Source organism: Vollenhovia emeryi, unplaced genomic scaffold, assembly GCF_000949405.1.
Source record: "Vollenhovia emeryi isolate VEMERY1.0 unplaced genomic scaffold, V.emery_V1.0 DF939252.1, whole genome shotgun sequence".
Classification (NCBI taxonomy): Eukaryota; Metazoa; Arthropoda; class Insecta; order Hymenoptera; family Formicidae; genus Vollenhovia; species Vollenhovia emeryi.
The window spans coordinates 229,967-248,874 of record NW_011967114.1 but is presented as its reverse complement, the minus strand read 5'-3'; the positions used below and the strand labels follow the sequence as shown (position 1 = coordinate 248,874).

The 18,908-nt window shown below is 41.5% G+C and overlaps 1 protein-coding gene across 4 annotated transcripts in view; it reads right to left on the bottom strand.

Annotated features, from left to right (window-relative positions):
• Positions 1-18,908, bottom strand: part of LOC105559828 (transmembrane and TPR repeat-containing protein 1-like) — a 194,517-nt gene that overhangs the window by 67,637 nt on the left and 107,972 nt on the right. For all 4 annotated transcript variants that reach the window (XM_012008432.1, XM_012008433.1, XM_012008430.1 and 1 more), the window contains one exon: positions 8,613-8,790. In XM_012008432.1, the coding sequence (XP_011863822.1) occupies positions 8,613-8,777 (165 nt within the window). In that variant the 5' untranslated portion in view covers positions 8,778-8,790. The remainder of the gene's footprint in view (positions 1-8,612; positions 8,791-18,908) is intronic.

The following is an 18,908-nucleotide window of genomic DNA, read 5'->3' as shown; positions in this document are numbered from 1 at the left end:
TATCTTTCTCGTGATAAGTTAAAACATTTATGGTAAAAATAATGTTTAGAAGGTGCTCTTGTGTATCAGAAGAGTTCCTACGATTTTGTTTACAGAACACTTGTAGAAAAGCACTGCTCATAAAGGACGAGGTATCTATAGGGATGCATATGTATCACACATAGCGTGTACACCGGGTACACGTTTAACGGTGAGTTTTCTCCGCGTCATAGAAAGGGAACCAACAGTGCGGAATAAAATCATAAAAATGTAGGCGCGTAACGCAAAAATGAAGAGCAGAAAGAAAATTAAACTGCAGTGCGTTACCCCATTTTAACATGGGGTACCTATTTTAACAGATTACGAAACATTGCACACCGAAATAAGGGCTGGTCCAATTTCTCCCTCAATTTAATCCGTTACATCTCAGAGAGCTCGAAGACCCGCTTCTTACATGGTAGCGCCGTTTTTGCGTCAGCTTGCTCGGAATTTTTTAAATCGTTGCCCTCGCGACTTTCTCATTCAACTAGCTCCGACTGTTTAAAAAAGGCCACGTTTCCGAGATTGCGACTGGCGGAGACCGGCGAGTGGTACCTCGCGCTAATGCGGAAACGCTCTGGAAAATGCTTTTCGGATGTCCTGCTGAAATATTTCTCGCGCTGCGGAATAAATGATTCCGCACTGAAAATGATAAATTACAATGCTGAAGCGCCGGCGCTCGTTGTTCGCACGTCAAGAAACATTCGTTTCTCCGCGCCGCCCCGTTTGATCCGACATAATCCGCGTCCGTGACCGTTCCGCACGGCGGCGCAAACTCAAGTTTCGACCATAACGGGCGATCTACCTCCGGAAGTGAGGATCCGTCGTCGTATCACGCGGCAGTTGAGAACAAGGCCGGCGTGGAGAGAATTAAGGGATGGGGGTGGGGCAAATACGCGCCCGGATTCTCAGCGTTATGAATCGTGCAATCAAGACTTGGAACTCTCGGCCCCAGACTTGAGCCAGCTGATACCTTTCCTACTTCCGGCTGTTTCCGAAAGGGACGGCGTGATGCGAGGCACCAGTGCGCCAGCGATATCCTTTTGTGCGTAGCGTTGAACCGAGGAGACGCGAGAAGAATGGAAAGACACACAAGTGCGTGCGTACCCACGTAACGAAGCCGTTTTGAACGCGTTCGCGTCGCAAACACGGACGACAAAGCGCGGGTCTTTGTGCTTAATAAACTATTCTGTCTCATTTTATTGTTTCCGTCGCGCGAATGTATGTTGTATATGGAGCTGCACTTTCGCATGCGCCCCTCGAACTACGATCGTAGACAAATGTTTCTGCTCGCGTCACCAACTTACGGATATTTTCTGAACATCGACTACTCGACGAAACTCCTTTGGGAACGGAGCGACACGTTTCCTGTAACGTTTCGACGTCAGCTCAAAGAGGGAGGAACACCGCTGGAAACGGGGAGAGAAAAGTTTCGTCCGCGTGAAACGAGGTTACCTCTTCTACTTTGAATCGACGTCCCACGAATCGTGCGCGGAATTACGCTGCTGGTAGTCGCGAATACCATCGCCATGAATATTTCACTGCGGGATTTCGCAAACGCACGCGCGGCCGAGAGGAAACTAGCGAGGCGGAATCTTGCCAATAACGTGTAAGTGCTTTTAGATAAATTGCGTTTATACCGCACGTTAAAGCAACAAGAATGTAGGACTTGCATTGACGTCGGTACATTTACATCAAGTTCGTTCATTAAGCTTCGGAATACAAAGTACATACGAACTATATTTGCAAACGGATCGGGCTGAGGCGCGCGAGAAGAACGTCTTGGAGCGAAAAATATCAAAGGCTGGCGGAGAACGAACAGCGACATTGCAGAGAGCAGTAAAACGCTTGCCGCGGCGAAAATATTCTGTTGAGAATAACTCCCGTTTCCTCGGCGAATTAAATTTTTCATTACGAACTTCTACCGCCGTGAAAATTCAACTGCATCGTCTCGGCGGGGCGGCCGCTTCCGCTTCTAGAGGCTCTAGGAAAATCCGCCGAGCTCGCAGCAGCCGCGAAATATTTTTTTCCCTGCCCAAAGGCGAAGAAGGCGGCCCGCCATTCTTTTTGTCTTCGTGCAGAACGGACGGCCGTGGGATTCGACGTGTAAACGATATCACCGCCTGTCCATTGTGCCTGGCCGATAATTCTTTCCGCCTCGTCGCCGAGAAGCCGAGAAACTTTCGGCTTCCGTACCGTGCTCTTTCCTCCATAAATCAGAGATAAATCACTTTTAAACTCGCGCTGTTAACTCCAGGTCGTCGCCGGCTTGGCCGACCGACGCCCGCGGATTCCCTCGGGTGAGAACGTCGAAATCGATGGTCCACGAGATAATGAATATGTCTCCCGGAACCTTTTTGATTTCCGCGAAAGGATGAAGGCGAACGTACTTAATTAACAGACTCGCGAACGTGGGTAATTATTCTGCTCTTGAAATTTTAATATCACGGTATTCCCTTTTATCATTATTCTCGTCAGGACTTTTATCGGGTATGTACACGATAATAATGTATGTAATATAGGCAATAATATCCTACCTTTTACAGCGTAAAACTTATTTGATTGCTTGTCACGTAGCAGCTTGTATCGATTTCTTCATTACATTATTTATCACATATCTCATTTTATATTAATTATTTAAACATACCGCCGCGCGCGATCATGCATTGATGAAGTGAACTAACACAATTTTACAAATATTTACTATGTAACAGGATACGTTTAAAAAGTAATTTGATCAATTATTTTCGATTATCACGCAACACTTTTTGTAGCAATTTCTTCTATTGTGTGGCAAATATATAATATATATATTACATTACACGTGCATAATACATATATACATGCATATATAATAGATAGACCGTACGCATATCAATCAGTTCCGATAGCCAATTGTGGAGGGGATATATAATCTATAGGAGCTTTGCTAATTTCGAGGTACTGGTCATTGGTAATCCATAGAGATTCGCGAATTACTTTGTTAATCTAGACCACCCGGTTGAGCTTCCCTTAATTTAGTAACCTGGCTATTATATGTATTAAGTACAATTATCCCAGAATATATACCAGGATAGAGTCTACCGTAACCGCATAGTACCTATCCATAGTGCAATGAATGACGGGCACAATTTCCAGGATTCATATAATTTTCAGTGGTTACGCTAATTGTAAGTGATTTATCAGGAAGACAAGGAGTTCATTTACAAATTTCAGAAATTATAGCAATAATAACGCGATGCAGCTATTCATTTTGTAGCTTCGTCGTCAACTTGAAATTTTAACGCCGTAAGATTGTCAACGACATTTTCTCAACGCGAAAGAAATTTTCTGATGTTTGCTATGTACGGGAGGAGGAAAATCGGATTTTAAAAGACATCTCTCTGCTCGGTATTGATCTCTCGGAAGCAGAGATCTAAAAATAAGGTGCTAACGCTCGAAACGTCTACAATTTTACGAATAATTTAACCGCGACGAAATATTTAGGTCATACTGCACAATCCTTGCTATATGTATATATGTAAAGAGAAAAAAAATAAGTCTGCCATTTATCATGGGGTCGCGCGCGCGTATCGCGACACCAAACTTTTTTTTTCATTTTTCCGCAGGCAAGTGGTGTCTTTGTGGAACAATCTTGTTGAATTTTCGGAATACAAGAACTGTTGCATACGGAGAAATGCTTCCGTTTTCGCGTCGGGAAAATCGCACCGTGCTGTGGAGGTACCTGCGATTTTACGAATGATTTAACGGGAATGTATTGCCTCCCCCCCCCCTCTCTCTCTCTCTCTCTCTCTCTCTCTCTTTCTTTACCATGCCTTCCAACAATACCTAGAAAACATTCCGGTATGCACGCTGATGCTCTTTAGTTCTTTTAGGTGAAAAGAGAAGGTATTCGCGATGCATCTCGCTCGATCTGTCTTCTCTCTTTATTCCTCTTCATTCCTTCTCTCCTCCCTTCCGCGAATGTTTCGAAGTAGCGGCTTCTCTTCCGTGCATCGTGAAACGGAACACGTATTTTGTTTTAGCCCACCCGTTTGCTTTCGACGAATACATGCGCATAGCGGAAGAACCACGTTCTTCTTTTTCAATTCAAGGGACGCTTTGAGTAAAGACAATACTACTAAACAGTTTTCAAAGGTTCCCGTGCCAAGCAAAAACTCGGGTACAAAACAAGCTGTTTACGAACACACTGCAAAAGCATTAGCCATTCACCTGTCTTTCCTAGTGAGATCTATATATATAGATTTATATTATATATATATTTTTTTTAATACTATATGTCCATAAAGCATAAAAACTAGTTCATATTCCATTTAAACTATAAAGTTTCATTTCAAGCATCCTTCAGGAAACGAGCAAATGGACGTAGCGCGGAAAATGGTTGAGTTTTGTTATCGCTGTGAGCAAATAATTGCCTCTAACCATATTTTTCCACGATGAGATGAAATAAATACATTCGAGGATATAAACATCTATCATGATGCGTAAAAAGTTGGCGAATTAATTTTCCCTTTTGAAGTTACCGTACGTCAGTCAGGATAATAAAATTAAATTTAGATGAAATGGAAAGTAAATATACTGTTATGATTACATTTTGCTCTGCGTAACCCTGTAACGCGTAATATGATGAGCGCGAAAGTACTACAGAAAGAGAGAAAAAAAGAGAATGAACGTGATGAATGGGGAGATTATTATGCTACAAACTATGGTGTATAAGACGATTATTTGTAATGACGAAGCTTTATACAGTCTTGGTGGTTTCTTTCGAACGCCGTTTTTCTAATGTGCGCTTTCCCTTATGGAAATCGTTTCGTTACGCTCATTTAATGGCGAGGTGAAATTGAGCGACTTTCATGTTCCATTGTACGAAAGCGAGCGCGCTTTAATCCGATAAAATAGCTGTAATTTCGAAGAATTGTTCTTCTTCGCAGGCTTTATACGTACGCGAAAGAACAAAAGGTGTGTGAGTAAAGATAATAAAGTAATATTCAACCGAATCACTTAGTGAACTGAATACATTTTCCGAGCCGAATAGATGGACGGTGATTTTATAAAATGGCCGGTATACCTTCACCAGGCACTTCCGCGCGAAATCGCGCGATCTAAACGTTCCAATTCTAATATAGGCTACTTTTGTCGTCCGCCCACGGCACTTATTCTATCGGATAACGCAAGTACTGCCGATACCGATGGATGTCTCGCGAAAAATCGATGCATCCAATTTCATGTGCAAATCATAATATCGAGCGACTTATAGCCAGAGGCGACGCGAGACGATTGTGAGTACGAGGGAATCGCACGATACGCGAATCGTAAGATCTTATCGAATGACTTGAGTGTTTTCATTCAATGTGCAATACTGAATGAACGAAGATGAGATAAAAGCTTAAAGTATTTATAAGCTCCTGAAAAAAGGATGACTTCTGTCCTGTTAGTTATTTCTTATAGGAACGTAGTGCTAGTAAAAAATAGTAAAAGGGACCTCTTATTTTTTTATTTAAATATAAGAAAATAAAATTTGAACAACTATCAGCTTTAAAGTTATGTGAAAAGGAGATTTTTGAAAGGCTTTCAAAAGATCGTGTTCGATTCAGAGTACTATCGTCACTTTTGACAATCTCGTATTCACTCGCCAATCAAAGGCAGATGCGAATTGAGTATTTTACACGGATTTGAACAAAACACGGAATTGTAACGAGCGGTCTTTGACTCAGATGTGCCACGGTTGCAACTCGAGCAAAACCATGTGATTATCTTTGATGTGATGATTCAAACGACCGCGTGTAAATGTTCTTTAGATCGCTGAAAGCCAGTCCAATCGATATTTAACACACGATCTTGTTACCCACATCACGAATGTCCATCAATAACGCGTATTATCTTTCAGTAAATCTATCGTACATTAAATTTCGATGTGTCGTGAGGAATAATCAGCCATAAGCTTACAAGCCGGTAAAGCCTATACTCCTATAAATTTTTAATAGATGAAAACATCAATATGTCTTCCTTGCTGTGAAAAAGCAAGTTTCTTAAATTTTTCATACATAAAATGGATTATTACTTCCGTAAAGGAACACTCGTCATTATAATGATAAGCAGGCTTATACGCACGTGAAAAGAATCAACTCGTTATTCGATCGACGCAAATACCCGGTAAACTCCTATCGTGAATTAATTACTCGTACGAACACGAGTAGAATGCGGCCTATGTAATGAACGGCAACACGAGCATGGTAATTGATCGATTGTAGAGATTTCCGCGTTCGACGACCGAACGACGAAGTCCAGGGCGCGGCTGGCGATCTCTCTTCATCCAGCAACCCTTCTTCTTCCATCTTCGTAAACGCGTCCTTTGTTCGGACCAGTTTACATCGGACCAAAAGCCAAACGCTTCAATGGCGCTGTACATAATTAATGAGAGATTCCTTTCAGCGGCTCAACGAAGGACTTAATTCAGGAGCTAGCGGTGCTTTCATCAGCTGATCGTTTCGGCAAATAGAATCAGACTGCGCTAACTGATTTGACTGACAGAGAATTAGCGATTGCCGGTAAAGCGACGACGCGATATAGATCGTACGACGTGAAACAAGAGTTGCGGATAAACCGGGGACTAAATACATCGGCAAATCATTTGGTATCGCCATTCCCGATTGTGGCGAAAGATTTCTGACTCGTGCATATTTGATACCACACACGACAAGGTATAATTTATTAATATCGAACTAATGAACGTTTCGTGACGGAAGAGTATAAATTCAAAAAGCATGAGAATTTTTAATGACAACGTACAAGAGGTTTTGTGCCGATTCTGTGAACCGATAGGGATAAAACGGTGGCTGATGGATGTGAAAATACTTAAATATTCAATACGAGTAAAAATAGTTCGGACGAGTTGACTGTTAGGATCACAATATCTACCGCAATATGTGCGATGTCTGATGTTTTTCCTACTGTTTCCAAATCTGTAAGCCGCATATGCCACTGATTTATTCTGGGCGTCGGGATATATTTATGAAGTCAGTCAGATTCTATCTGGCGCAGCAACCAAAAACGACCCAAATTTCCCGTGCAATAGCAACGTAGGAAAAATTGATTCTCCGAGTACCGTCGCGCGCGCAAAATGATTGAGGGATATTTTCTTTTCACTCCGCGCAAAAATAATCACGGATGGCAGAGTATTTGATCTGAGTACACGTTATTATCTGACTTGGCCGTTCGCGTACGACATGAACATGATATCACAATAGTGACACTGGCAACGAGGGTTGGCCGTGCACGCAACGACTAATACATGCAATACCGCACGCACGTGATGTAACAGGATGCAGTGCGTGACCGGCAAGCAGGTCGAGCTTGTAATGGGCAGACCGGGACTTGCGAACCAGTGTCGTGTGCCGCCAGTAATTTCGCTCAAAAGGCACGATCCCGTGCTAATGACGCGGAATTCGCCTTTATCTGCGCATCTATACAATCTGAATCCCATACATTCTTCCCGTGATTGCTTATTCATAATTGCAAAAAATTACGACGCATTGATCGTGATGTATCACTTCATGTTTCGTTGAGTCGCGAGTAAACGTGCGTTCCGTTGAGTATAATAATATCAATCGAGAGATATTAAAGCCGTATACTTTCTAAATTATTATTATTTTACGATATAATGAAAAAACTATCAATAGCTACGTTTACTTTTCACTGATTGTAGAACGAGCGGCTGGCTCCTCTCGATTTACGTAAACTTTGCCGTACGAACGTATTATAATCACCGACGCATTGTTCCATGCCGTTTCTCAACTTCCTAATCTAACGCTCTATAAACTTCCATTTTCCATACATAATAACATAATTTGCGCAATAACGGCGGACAAAGCTTTATAGTTATATGCTTAAGTAAAGCGGGTTAAGTAGGGTAATATTATTAACGACGAAGTTTATCATTCTCGCTGATGCCGTGCAGAAATACTTGATGGAAGCTTGCAACTCTAATACTATTCCTCCAGTTTATATAGTTCAAAAGAAAACTTACGAATCACCTAAAGTAACGTGAGCACATCCTAACTAATTGTTTCTCTTATGGCTGATAAGCGCCAACGTTGATTACAGCAAAAACAAGTCTATCTTGAAGCAACAGACGTTCTCTCTCTCTCTCTCCCTCCCTTCCTCCACCCTCCCTCTCTTTCTCTCTCTCTCCGGTGACATGGGCGAACACTTCAAATTCTGTCCGTCACGATCATAGCCATAATAAGATTAGGCTAATTACGTTTATGCACTTAGGAAAAGCGGATCAGCCATACTCTATTCGCGCACGCAGAGCGGTTACGTGGCGAGTGGACTCTACTAATCTTGTTGTTTTGTTTGGTTTAGGATGAATTTGCCATTGTGCTGCGAACCATGCAACGCGTAAGTACATGTTCGCGAATATGCTATTGAATATTAGCCAACGGTAAACAAACGAAACTGTAGAATCGCGAACGGTCGGCTAAACCTCGTGGAGAGCAGTCTCTCACGCCTAAAATTAGATTTGCAAAACTAGAGTCATATTTGGCAAAAGTATTCGCATTTCTTTCCGTGACACTTGGTCACTTGGCACTTACCGCTTCCGTGTGCACGGGATGCGCGGCGAACAGCAGCCCGGCGAGCGCTGCGAATCCCGGCCGAAGGGCAGCTACCACGAGGCTCACTCTGGTGACTAAGATGCACGCAGCGGCGTGTAAGGCGACATTCGTGGCGTGATACCACATGGGACTCAGACCCGCCATCAGGTAGTTTAATCTAAAATTAATCGAGATGGAACGTGTATTAGATACGATATTGACAAGTTACCGTGACGTCGGATGTATCCAAAAATATTCCAGGTCAATGTAGGAAAATTACGCAGTGTTTCAACTAAATGGGGACTGTGGATGAGTCACAGGCAAGAAAGGACGATGTCGTCAATTAATGAATTAGCGAAGAAAAGAAATTGCAACACCGAACTTATATTAAATTAATGAATCTATATATACAGTATGAGTATACATTAAATCTGGTATTATACGCTTCTTTTCTCTTTACCTAACTTATTACATTAATGGAATTCTTGTTATCTACAATCTGCCACTCACTCATAATCCTAATTTGGTTAAAATACTGCATAATTTTCCTACGTTGACCCAGAATATTTTTGGATATTCCAATTCCATAATAAGTCACAAATATAACTGTAGAATTGATTTAGAAAACAAACTGATATGAGATATAAACGACGACTAAATGATTACGTTTTAATTGAAAATCCGCTCATCTACAGAAATAATAAATTTTCTGCAGATTTAAATAAACGTGGACTGATTGTATCATTATACTCTTACATTGTGTGCATCCTGTGAGACAATATCATGTAAGACAATATCCATGAACAAAGCAAAAATTAAAGCGCCTGTATCTTACAAAGCGCAGTTTCTGCATCAAAGAACCTCTCTCTCTGCGACACCTACACAAAATCATTCTTACTTGAGAAAGGGAACAAATTTCATTGTTACCGGATACAAAGAAACGTCGAAAGATAAATCCTGTCATCTTTTTGTTTATAAGCACAACGGATTTCAAACGCGGGCGTGACGTAGTTTCCACGAAAATCCGCTTAAGTCGGCCGAAGTAATCGGATTTTAGAAAACCATTCCGACCGTTTCCTTTTCGCCGCAACTAACCGAGGGATGCCGTTTTCTTTGAGCAGATTAAAGTAACTGATGTCATATATTCGCCCGTTAGCCAAAATAATATCGACTTTTGATACGCGCGCGCGAGAATCGAGACGTCGTCGTCGTCCCGTCGAATATTTTCATTAATTGCTGAGCAGTTGTTCACTGCGAGACAACAGGCGGGACTAAAGAAATGGAACGAGACCGTAGAAAAGTATATCGTCGTGCCGATATCGAGATGAAAACAAACACCGTAGTTGCTGACGCAGTCGAGCTATAATTTTGGAAGCCTGCCGGCGGCATAAGTTCGACGCCCTCAGTGGACCTGCGCTTGGCTCGTTTCCAGGTGTCAAGGATCATAGGTTGTCGGAGGCGTATCCTGTCTCTTCCTTGGCTCTAGATCAAGCAAAGAGCGCGCATACGTCGATCGCAGGATAGGGATCGCAAGATTCCGTCGCGAAATCGGTTGTATCACAAGCTGGCATATGCTTATTTTTTTTTATTATACAGCGAATTAAAACGACGGTGCGAGCTCGTTTCGCGAGACGATCGATTAAAGTTTTATCAGCGACGATCAAGTTCCGCTTAAAAACCAACATACAGAGATACCGCACTTCCGGTATTTATATCCACTTACTAACAAAGTTTATTGTTTCTCTGCTGCACGGTTTGCAAGTTTCTGATATACGCAACGGTTCGAAGTACAGAGTATGAGGGCTGTATGCTTAGGAGCTTCTTGTTTGTTCTAACTGGTTTCTCCAAGCACAGCGGCGTGCGCCTGCATTCCTGTTACAGAATGAAGTACATCGTATTGCAGCGTCGATATTACGTTATCACACTTGGATGTTAAACAGATATTGACATAGTCTGGCTCCAATTAAACGATTAAATAAACAAAAACAATTACGTCGGTTAGCCTTTCTTCGGTGTACGTATGTAAACCGACAAATTATTTGATAAACAACAAAGTTAAGTATTTTAACAGCTGGTACCTGTCTTCGATCTGAAAAACACGGAGATTAATCGCCCTACATTACAAACGTCTCTATTTCCAGCCTCATTCTTCTTCACTCTTTGCGTATAATCATTTATATTTTTCCCCTGAAGAATTCTGTAACGCAATTTGTCTTCGTCGGCGCAACTTTCTACTCTACGCGAATTTCTCCTCTCATATCTTTTATTCATGTCATCATTGAAGCTCGCTCAGACGCAGAGAAGAGAAGTCTGAAAATAATTACAGACTCTCTTTGTCTATGTGCAAACAATGAAAATTATTAACTTCGATGTCTGCTTTTAAAATATTTCATGCAATAAGATATATATGTAATATTATATTAGTCGTAGTAGACAAATAATCGCACACACGTACACAAACTCTATTATTAATAAAATAACTGAAACTAAAACGACGCTCTATTATTAATAAAATAACGTATATGAAATTTTCACCGTGACTTTTTAATTATCGATGTGCAAATAATAAAATATCGAAATTTTTCCTAATCAAACGCACGAAAAAAAATTAAAAAGTTTATTTAAGGCAGATAATTTTCTTCCAAAGTAGGAAATTTATTTGCCTAATTTTCAGATGAGTAATTATACATTTAATCAATTTGACATTGAACATTCAATCGGCTTTATTCTTATATGATATTGAAAAGATATGATAAAAAACTTTAATTTCGTCATTTCTGTGCTAAAATGCCCTCTTAATTATTCTAAATAAATCATATTATTATCGTATGCAACTTTAATTTTGTTATAATAATTAATATATTCTAACTAAATATTCTTGTATTGTAGATATTAAATACACCTGGCTGTACAATAGATATGCGGATATGCAATATAAATTTTTTATGTCATTTTTGTAATATTTGTTAAAAGCGTGAGAAGTACAAAACAACTTTGTACACAAAAAACAGAAAACATTGCGAGTTTATTCCAAAAATAAAAAGACAAAAAGTTATTTTTTCAAAGACATATTTTATAATTGAATTATATATATATATATAAATAGACATTGAAATACATTTATGTGTATACATATATATATATATATATGTATTTTTTAACTGAAATAACACTGGAGGTACAACTATCAAAAGTTTCAAAACAGAAGCATAGTATGACGAAGTAGAACAGTTGCTCGTATCAGACCGCAGCGGGACCTGATACTAACTGTCTGACCGCAGGTACGCTCTTACTACTGGCTAACCACGACCGGTTCTATTACGACTGTTTGACCACATCGGCCCGTAACTACTGGCCAGCCGCAGAGCGCGATCAATACTTATCCCCGCCGTTCCGTCATTATCACTTTTGCGTTTGTGTTTTGGAACGAAACGAACAGCTCTCGCACTAGCTAAATGAAGGGCTTTAATCACGGAAACGTCTCTGAAATCGGACACTCCTTCCCTTGGAATAACGCGTCCCTCGCGGAGACGTCATCTCGCGCATAGAGATTCTTGTTGCACGAGTCGCGCGGCGAAGATCACTATCCTGAAAAGAAAATCTTGGCGAAGTTCCGGCACGTAATTAACTAATGAAGTTTAGCTCGTCGCTGTAAAGATGAATCGCCCGGTGAGCTTTTCGAGGAAATGTTGGGCCTCAAAGGATCCCTCTAAAGACGTCGCGCATCGCAAAAAGTCGAAAGATCGGACTCTTCGTAACGAGGTATTAAAATCTTGAACGATGTCGTTAAATCACGTTGGCTTAGTTTACCTCTCACTACATCGCCGTGGAGACCGACCGTTTCATCTTTTCGTCTCGTTAGTATCCTCATCCGCTTTCACGCAAGAGAGGCACGCGGAATATACCTCACCGCCCGTATATCTCGAAAAGTTCTATCGTTATTAAACCTACATGGAAATATGTCAGCGCAAAAAGAAAGGTGAAAATAGGATATTTATCAATTGGCAGCCACAGTTATTTTTATGCAGTACGAAGTGTATTTTAAAACTCCTCTTTCGCGTTTCTTAAAATAGAAAATTCCTTTAACTTTTTATGAAATGTCGAGGCAATGCACGTGGAAATATTTTCGCGCGATTTTCTCTGAAAGTCACGCACGTATTTCGAGTCTCGTTTCCTTTTCGATGGCGATATTGGGTTCCAACTTTGTGGGGGACTATCGTTTGCAGCCACAAGACAAAGGCACGATGATAGAGCATCGTAGGAATGCCATTCGGGCTCAATCGTGCGCGGAATATAGCAGCCGAGATACCGATTTCGACTCTCCAGTGCCGCTTCAGTGATTTAAGGGACTAGCTAACCCGTACTTCCAGTCACGTTCTCCCCGGGAAAGTGTCCAACGAAATAAATCACGAGCACGTCGGGACTTCGATCTTTGTTGCGCGCGCGAAGAAATTTGGACACGTTAGGTGGCATCGATCGATATTCCTGAGATACTGCCCATCTAAGACCGTGCTTTATGTTACAGTGCTTTTACGTTAAACGAGTACGCTTATATTCTTTTCTTTATATTTTCTATTGTTCATCTTCTAATGAACGTGAGATACGTTTCATATCATTTTCTTCCCCATCTCATTTTCTATTCTAACTTTCCAAATAGAATTGCAACTATCGAATGGCGATCTGAAAGATTAAGATTAGATATTGGCAAGAGATTGTCACTGACAATCAATTATCTCCTGTAGGTTTTCATCGACCTCCTGTTTCTTCCCTTTTTCATTCCTGTACAAGCGATCTGCTTACACACAGTCGCGCAGTCAGATCTGATAATAACATGAATTACGAGCGCTTATACGCCTTGAGTGGTGCAATATATCAACGGACGTGCCTCATTTCTTTTCCAGATTGTATATTGGAAAATATGGTGTGTTCACGTCGAACGTGATGAAGGACTTTTTGAGAAAGATCATACAGCAGGTACATGGCTAATATCTTGTAATTATTAAGCCGCACATCCCTATCTAGATTGCGTCGCAAAATTACACTATTGATCGTGACTCTAGGTGACGGTGGGTTTATATATATATGTATACAATATATAAACCTACATGCAAACAAATATGTACACAGATATGCTAAATTATTGCATACGAGTGTATAAAACTCAATTCGCATTTTTACTTAGATTTATTATAATAAATCTGGCAGATTGTACAACTCTTGTACATTGTAATGAAAGTTTGGCGTAAAAGAATTCTTTGTATGTTCACTAAATAACGCGTGTCCAGAAAATGTAAAGCAAGAAAAAGACACGTTGAATGACAGCGCGGGCCATTCTAGGCAGCAATGGAACAGTTTTAAAGGGCACTTTGGAATTGTGCCACCAATCAATGGTGTGCGACGTAGCTGATATCGCTAAGCGAAAATCCGACTTACGGCTCATTCCAAATCCCTTGTATTGGGATCCGCTGGGAAATGGCCGGGGCTGGTTTCATTGCGGCCAAATTAACCTGCCGATCGAGCATGTCCCCATAGCCGAGGTCGTTAAGGAACAGATTAAGTCGTGTTCAAGCGACGGGAAAAAAATTCTTGGTAGGAAGTAACAAGGCGCAAAAAGTCTATCGCGTTATTATAATAAACGATTTACTAGGCTTTTATTTAACCGCAATTTTTTTTAATCCCCTTTGGAAACGACGAATTAAATTGTATTTTATATGGGAGTAACAAGGGATATAATAACGGGAATTCTATGACCAGCAAAATTCAAACGCTCTTCAATTAAACCCGACATGCTAATCGGTCGATGGAATAGCATGGCAATTGATGATGTTTCGGCGAAGTAAGCCCCCGCTGATTTGTTGTAATCCGATTTACTCCTAATCCGTCAGGAAGGTCGTCCGCATCATATTGCGTTCAAGAGTTTTAACAGCGCAAACCGCTCGTGTAAAACCAAACGCAGTCGCAAATGGAAAACTCGATATTGTTGCAATTGCATGAAACAAGTGGCGCCGGCGGATTGATAGAAAATCAACGATCATCAACGATTGATCATTTCGCGCGTGCACCATAGGTTCGCAACGAGATAACAGAGGCGAGCGCGGCTGCAGTCTTCTAGTCAAGAACTGGAGCGCAAGCTATGAATGCGTCATTCTCACGGCTGCATTCTCGTGGTGTATCCATGACGACGCGCGAATATCGCGTGCGTGTATTAAAATTTTATTTCTACGGTCTCTTTATATACGCGAGAGCTCGCGGGCGCGCGGCTCTGTAACGCGAAAATGGCAAAGCCGTGTCGCATCGCGACGTAATCTTCACGCGCTAATCATTTTTTATCGCGCCCGATAACCAGACCGGCCGGACGTATGGCGTTATTCGCGCGTACCGGGTGTCATCGTAATTGTCAGGCGGGCCGCGAAACGCGGCTATTAAATTTGTCATTGTCGCTGAATGCAAACGACGTGCATTTGTGGAATCGTCCCCACCCCTGGCTAGACTGCCTCCCGCCCGGCCCATAAAAATTTCGCTGAAATTCATGGGCGATATCGCGTATACACCCTGATGGGCGATCATTGGATCGCAGCCGCCTTTATAGTCGCCTTTAATTGTCGCTCTTTTTATCGCCGGTACCTACACAATCAGCTGCCGGCAGCTTTACGACTGGGTGATTCGCTTTTTCACATACAAGTAACGCGAAGGGTAGGATGCAGTCACAACATAGGAGAAGAGAGATAGATAGAGAGAGGGAGAGAGAAATACGTAGAGATGAGCTGCCACAATTTCGCGCTGCGCGAGGCGCGGCATCGGATGCGCTCGTCTCTGCCGCGATCGTTACAACCGTACGGTGCAGTGCAAGGAACTGCACCGGGCGAGTTCTCGTGCCTTGAGATTAATCGCGTTCCAGGTTTCTCCTGCCCCGAGCATTAAACACGACGTCTGAACGATCTCGCGTTTTGTGCACCGGCGGATAGGCGGGCGGGTACGATGATAACGTACGGGGCGAAACTGCGAGTGGAATTAAGGCCCCCGCGCCGCCGCCGTAGAGCGCCGTAATAGAATCTCGGCATTTATATGCGAAGTGGTTGATGCGCGGGCTGTAAAGGAAGGGAACATGGAGTTTATTATTGAGTTCGGTGCGGTCGGTGTCGCGCGAGTGTCTGAACAATGAAGAGTAGCCGGTATATTTCGCAGATATTCGATGACTAAGTGCGTACTCGAGTTTTCATGTAAGGATCATTCATATATGGGATATATTATTACACGGAGATTACATTATTTTTTAAATTATGAGACTATAAACGTGAGAAACGAGAACACTCTAATCGGTAAATGTTAATCGATACGCGACACAAATAAATGTTGACATTTTCAGTCGTCGCACGAGATTTTGTGCCCACGATAGTTGTCCATAAGAATTTCATACCTTCACGCCTTCATAATTTTTAACCATTTTTATGTTTTCAATAATGTAATATCACATTATTAAATTAATACTCAATTTAATATTACAGATGCGAATAAATAACTATAAGAATATTAACTTTCAAGGAATTTATTGAGACGTGAGAAGTTGCGATTTTGTTTTAATTTTGAGTAAATGTTTTGCACTAAACGCTTAAATATTGGGTTGATGCATAAGTTCGTCCCGTTTTTAAACATTCACGCACTTTATATACGAATACATCGTCGATTAATGTTTGTGAGTCGTGTTTTATAAAGATGGATAAAAATAAGCATCACTTTCGGCATATTATGCTTTTCCATTTTCGAAAGGGTCAAACTGTTGTTCGGACCAAAAGAAAAATATGTTCTGTCTACGGAGAAGATGCTATTGATGATTCCACCGTTCGTAAATGGTTCCGACGATTCCGTAATGGAAATTTTAATCTCACGGATGAGAAACGCTCTGGACGCCCTTCCGAAATTGACAGTCACGAAACCTTGGCCTCGATTGAAACTGATCGTGAAAAAAATATAATTAGTATAACATTTTTGGTTTAAAAACGGGATGAACTAATGCATCAACCCAATATATCCTTGTCACACTGGAATCGAATTTAATTCGTCTACCTAATGAACACATTTCGTTGTATACTTCATGAATATTATTCTATTTTAACGTCTTTTCTAACGAGAAAGCGTATGGAAGCTGACGTATCCAATCAATACCGGAGTAATCAAAAGTCAGAAAAACAAAATGCGAGAAGAAATCTCAACTATATAGACGTAAAGTCGATGCGAAATAAATTTTTCATCTCTCTAATTGCTAAAAGCGCTGAGGTACCCATTTGCGATTGTTCCGTCTATTCGTGACACTTCGAACGAAATGAGTACTTTTGATTTAATGCCAGCTTTACAATCAAGTCCCGAATCATAAACTCCGAGGTATAAGGATTTATGAGTGCGTGCATTCATGGTGCGCATCGAAGTTTTTTTATATTTATGGCGCCAGCTTTAGTAATACAGGATATAAAATTACAATCGGTTGTAACAAAATATTGTAATTGCACACTTTTTTGGTCAATACTGTAGTACGCAAATAGTTTGTAATACAAAAAAAAACAGGATTTCACGATTATCTCAAATTCCAAATATTTGCACAATTATATGAAAAAAAAATTATATTACGGCATATAACGTTTACAGAGTGACTAGTATTTGAGAATGTCGCGATAGAGGAAAAGTCGTGATAGAGAAAAAGTCCAGCAGTTACCATAACTTCGTCGCCCAAGATGTACCTTAGATTTCGCGGTGTGTCATTACGCTATTTCGCTCGCGTGTCCCTAAATAGTACCATACCGAGAAGGAAAGTATATGTGATAAGAGCAGAAATGTGGGGAGCGGGAAGACGATGAAAGTGGAGATTCAGCGAGATGTGTACTGCAAAATGGATTTTTCAATTGTACGTTAATACGGTTTTCCTCCTTATCGAGAAAACCGATTCACGCAAGTAGCGTTAATGTCGTTTAATTCACGCAACACGTTACAGAACATAGAACCCGAAGATTATGATCGGCGAAAGCGATCGCGCAGAAACGTGGAGATTTGTATGAATAAACTGGCGAACGATCGATGAATGTTTCTTGGTTGGTCCTCATGATTCTTAACTCGTGGACAATGCAATATATTCTCGGAAACCCGCGACTGCGCATGCAAGATCGGACGCGTTCGCAAAGCTCGGGGAGCTTTATCGTCGTCGAGTAATGGGCGGCTGTTTGCGAGGCGGAGGCGCGTATAAATTGCTTCGCGAGCAGAAACGGAGAAAAAAAGGCACGAGAGCGAGAAAGACAGGTATGAAGGACGAGAGAGAGAGAGAGAGAGAAGGGGAGGGGGGATGTAGAGAGAGAGATGGAGCATGAAGGTAACTTCTCTATCCTGCCGGGATATCCAGGGCCATTCAGCGAGCCGAGGAAAGAAGGAGACCTACAATTCCGTGGGAAGAATACCTCTGGGTATTTAAGGGATAAAGTGCCGCACCGAACTAAACGCCTCCGTGCTTCGCGTATACCACCCCTCAACCCCTGCACGAGCCACGCACAATCCTTCGTGGGATCCACGTTTCCCAGGAGAAGGCCGGAAGAAGAGAAGGAAACGGGGAGAAAGGGGGAGGAGGGGCGGGGGAGGAGGTAGGAGATCCATATGAAATAGCAGAGACAGTATCTTCGACCGAATTGAAATACATCTCCGGGCAAGATATAACTAGGCTCACAAGAAGAGCAGACTGCATGGCTTCCCGTCTACAGATAACTTCGTCCCACGAGAAAATAAGCTCGCTCTGACATTTCTCCGTATTCCGTATAAGTTTAGCGTGCCACTAAAAATACGGTGGACAATGCTGAGCCTCAGTCAGAGTAATGGATCGCGCAATCTATAAAAGGGTGGACGAGGGATCCTTTCTTCCCATAGAAAAATCCTATTGTCATTCGTCATCAACAGCAGGCTATCGTAAATCCGTCGAATAACACGACGAACCGCAATATATCGGACGATAAATGTTTCGTATTTTACCGTGTTTGCTGTACTTGTGCAACGGTAACGGCTTTGTCAATGCGCCGGATTATTATTGAATTTATTACCGCAACCGTCCGAGAGTCACAATTGTAGCCATATTTAGCTGGATATTAGCTGTGATGACCGATGGTGATTTTGCAAGGAGATGCAACGTTTAAATAACTTGTAATTGTATATCTGTTCCCTGCTGGTTATGGAGTAGCAACATGAAATGGTATCTTGAAACGAAAAATTAAATTATAAATTCTGTGCAGAAAAATCTAGAAAATGCCAATATGAGAAAATAACGTA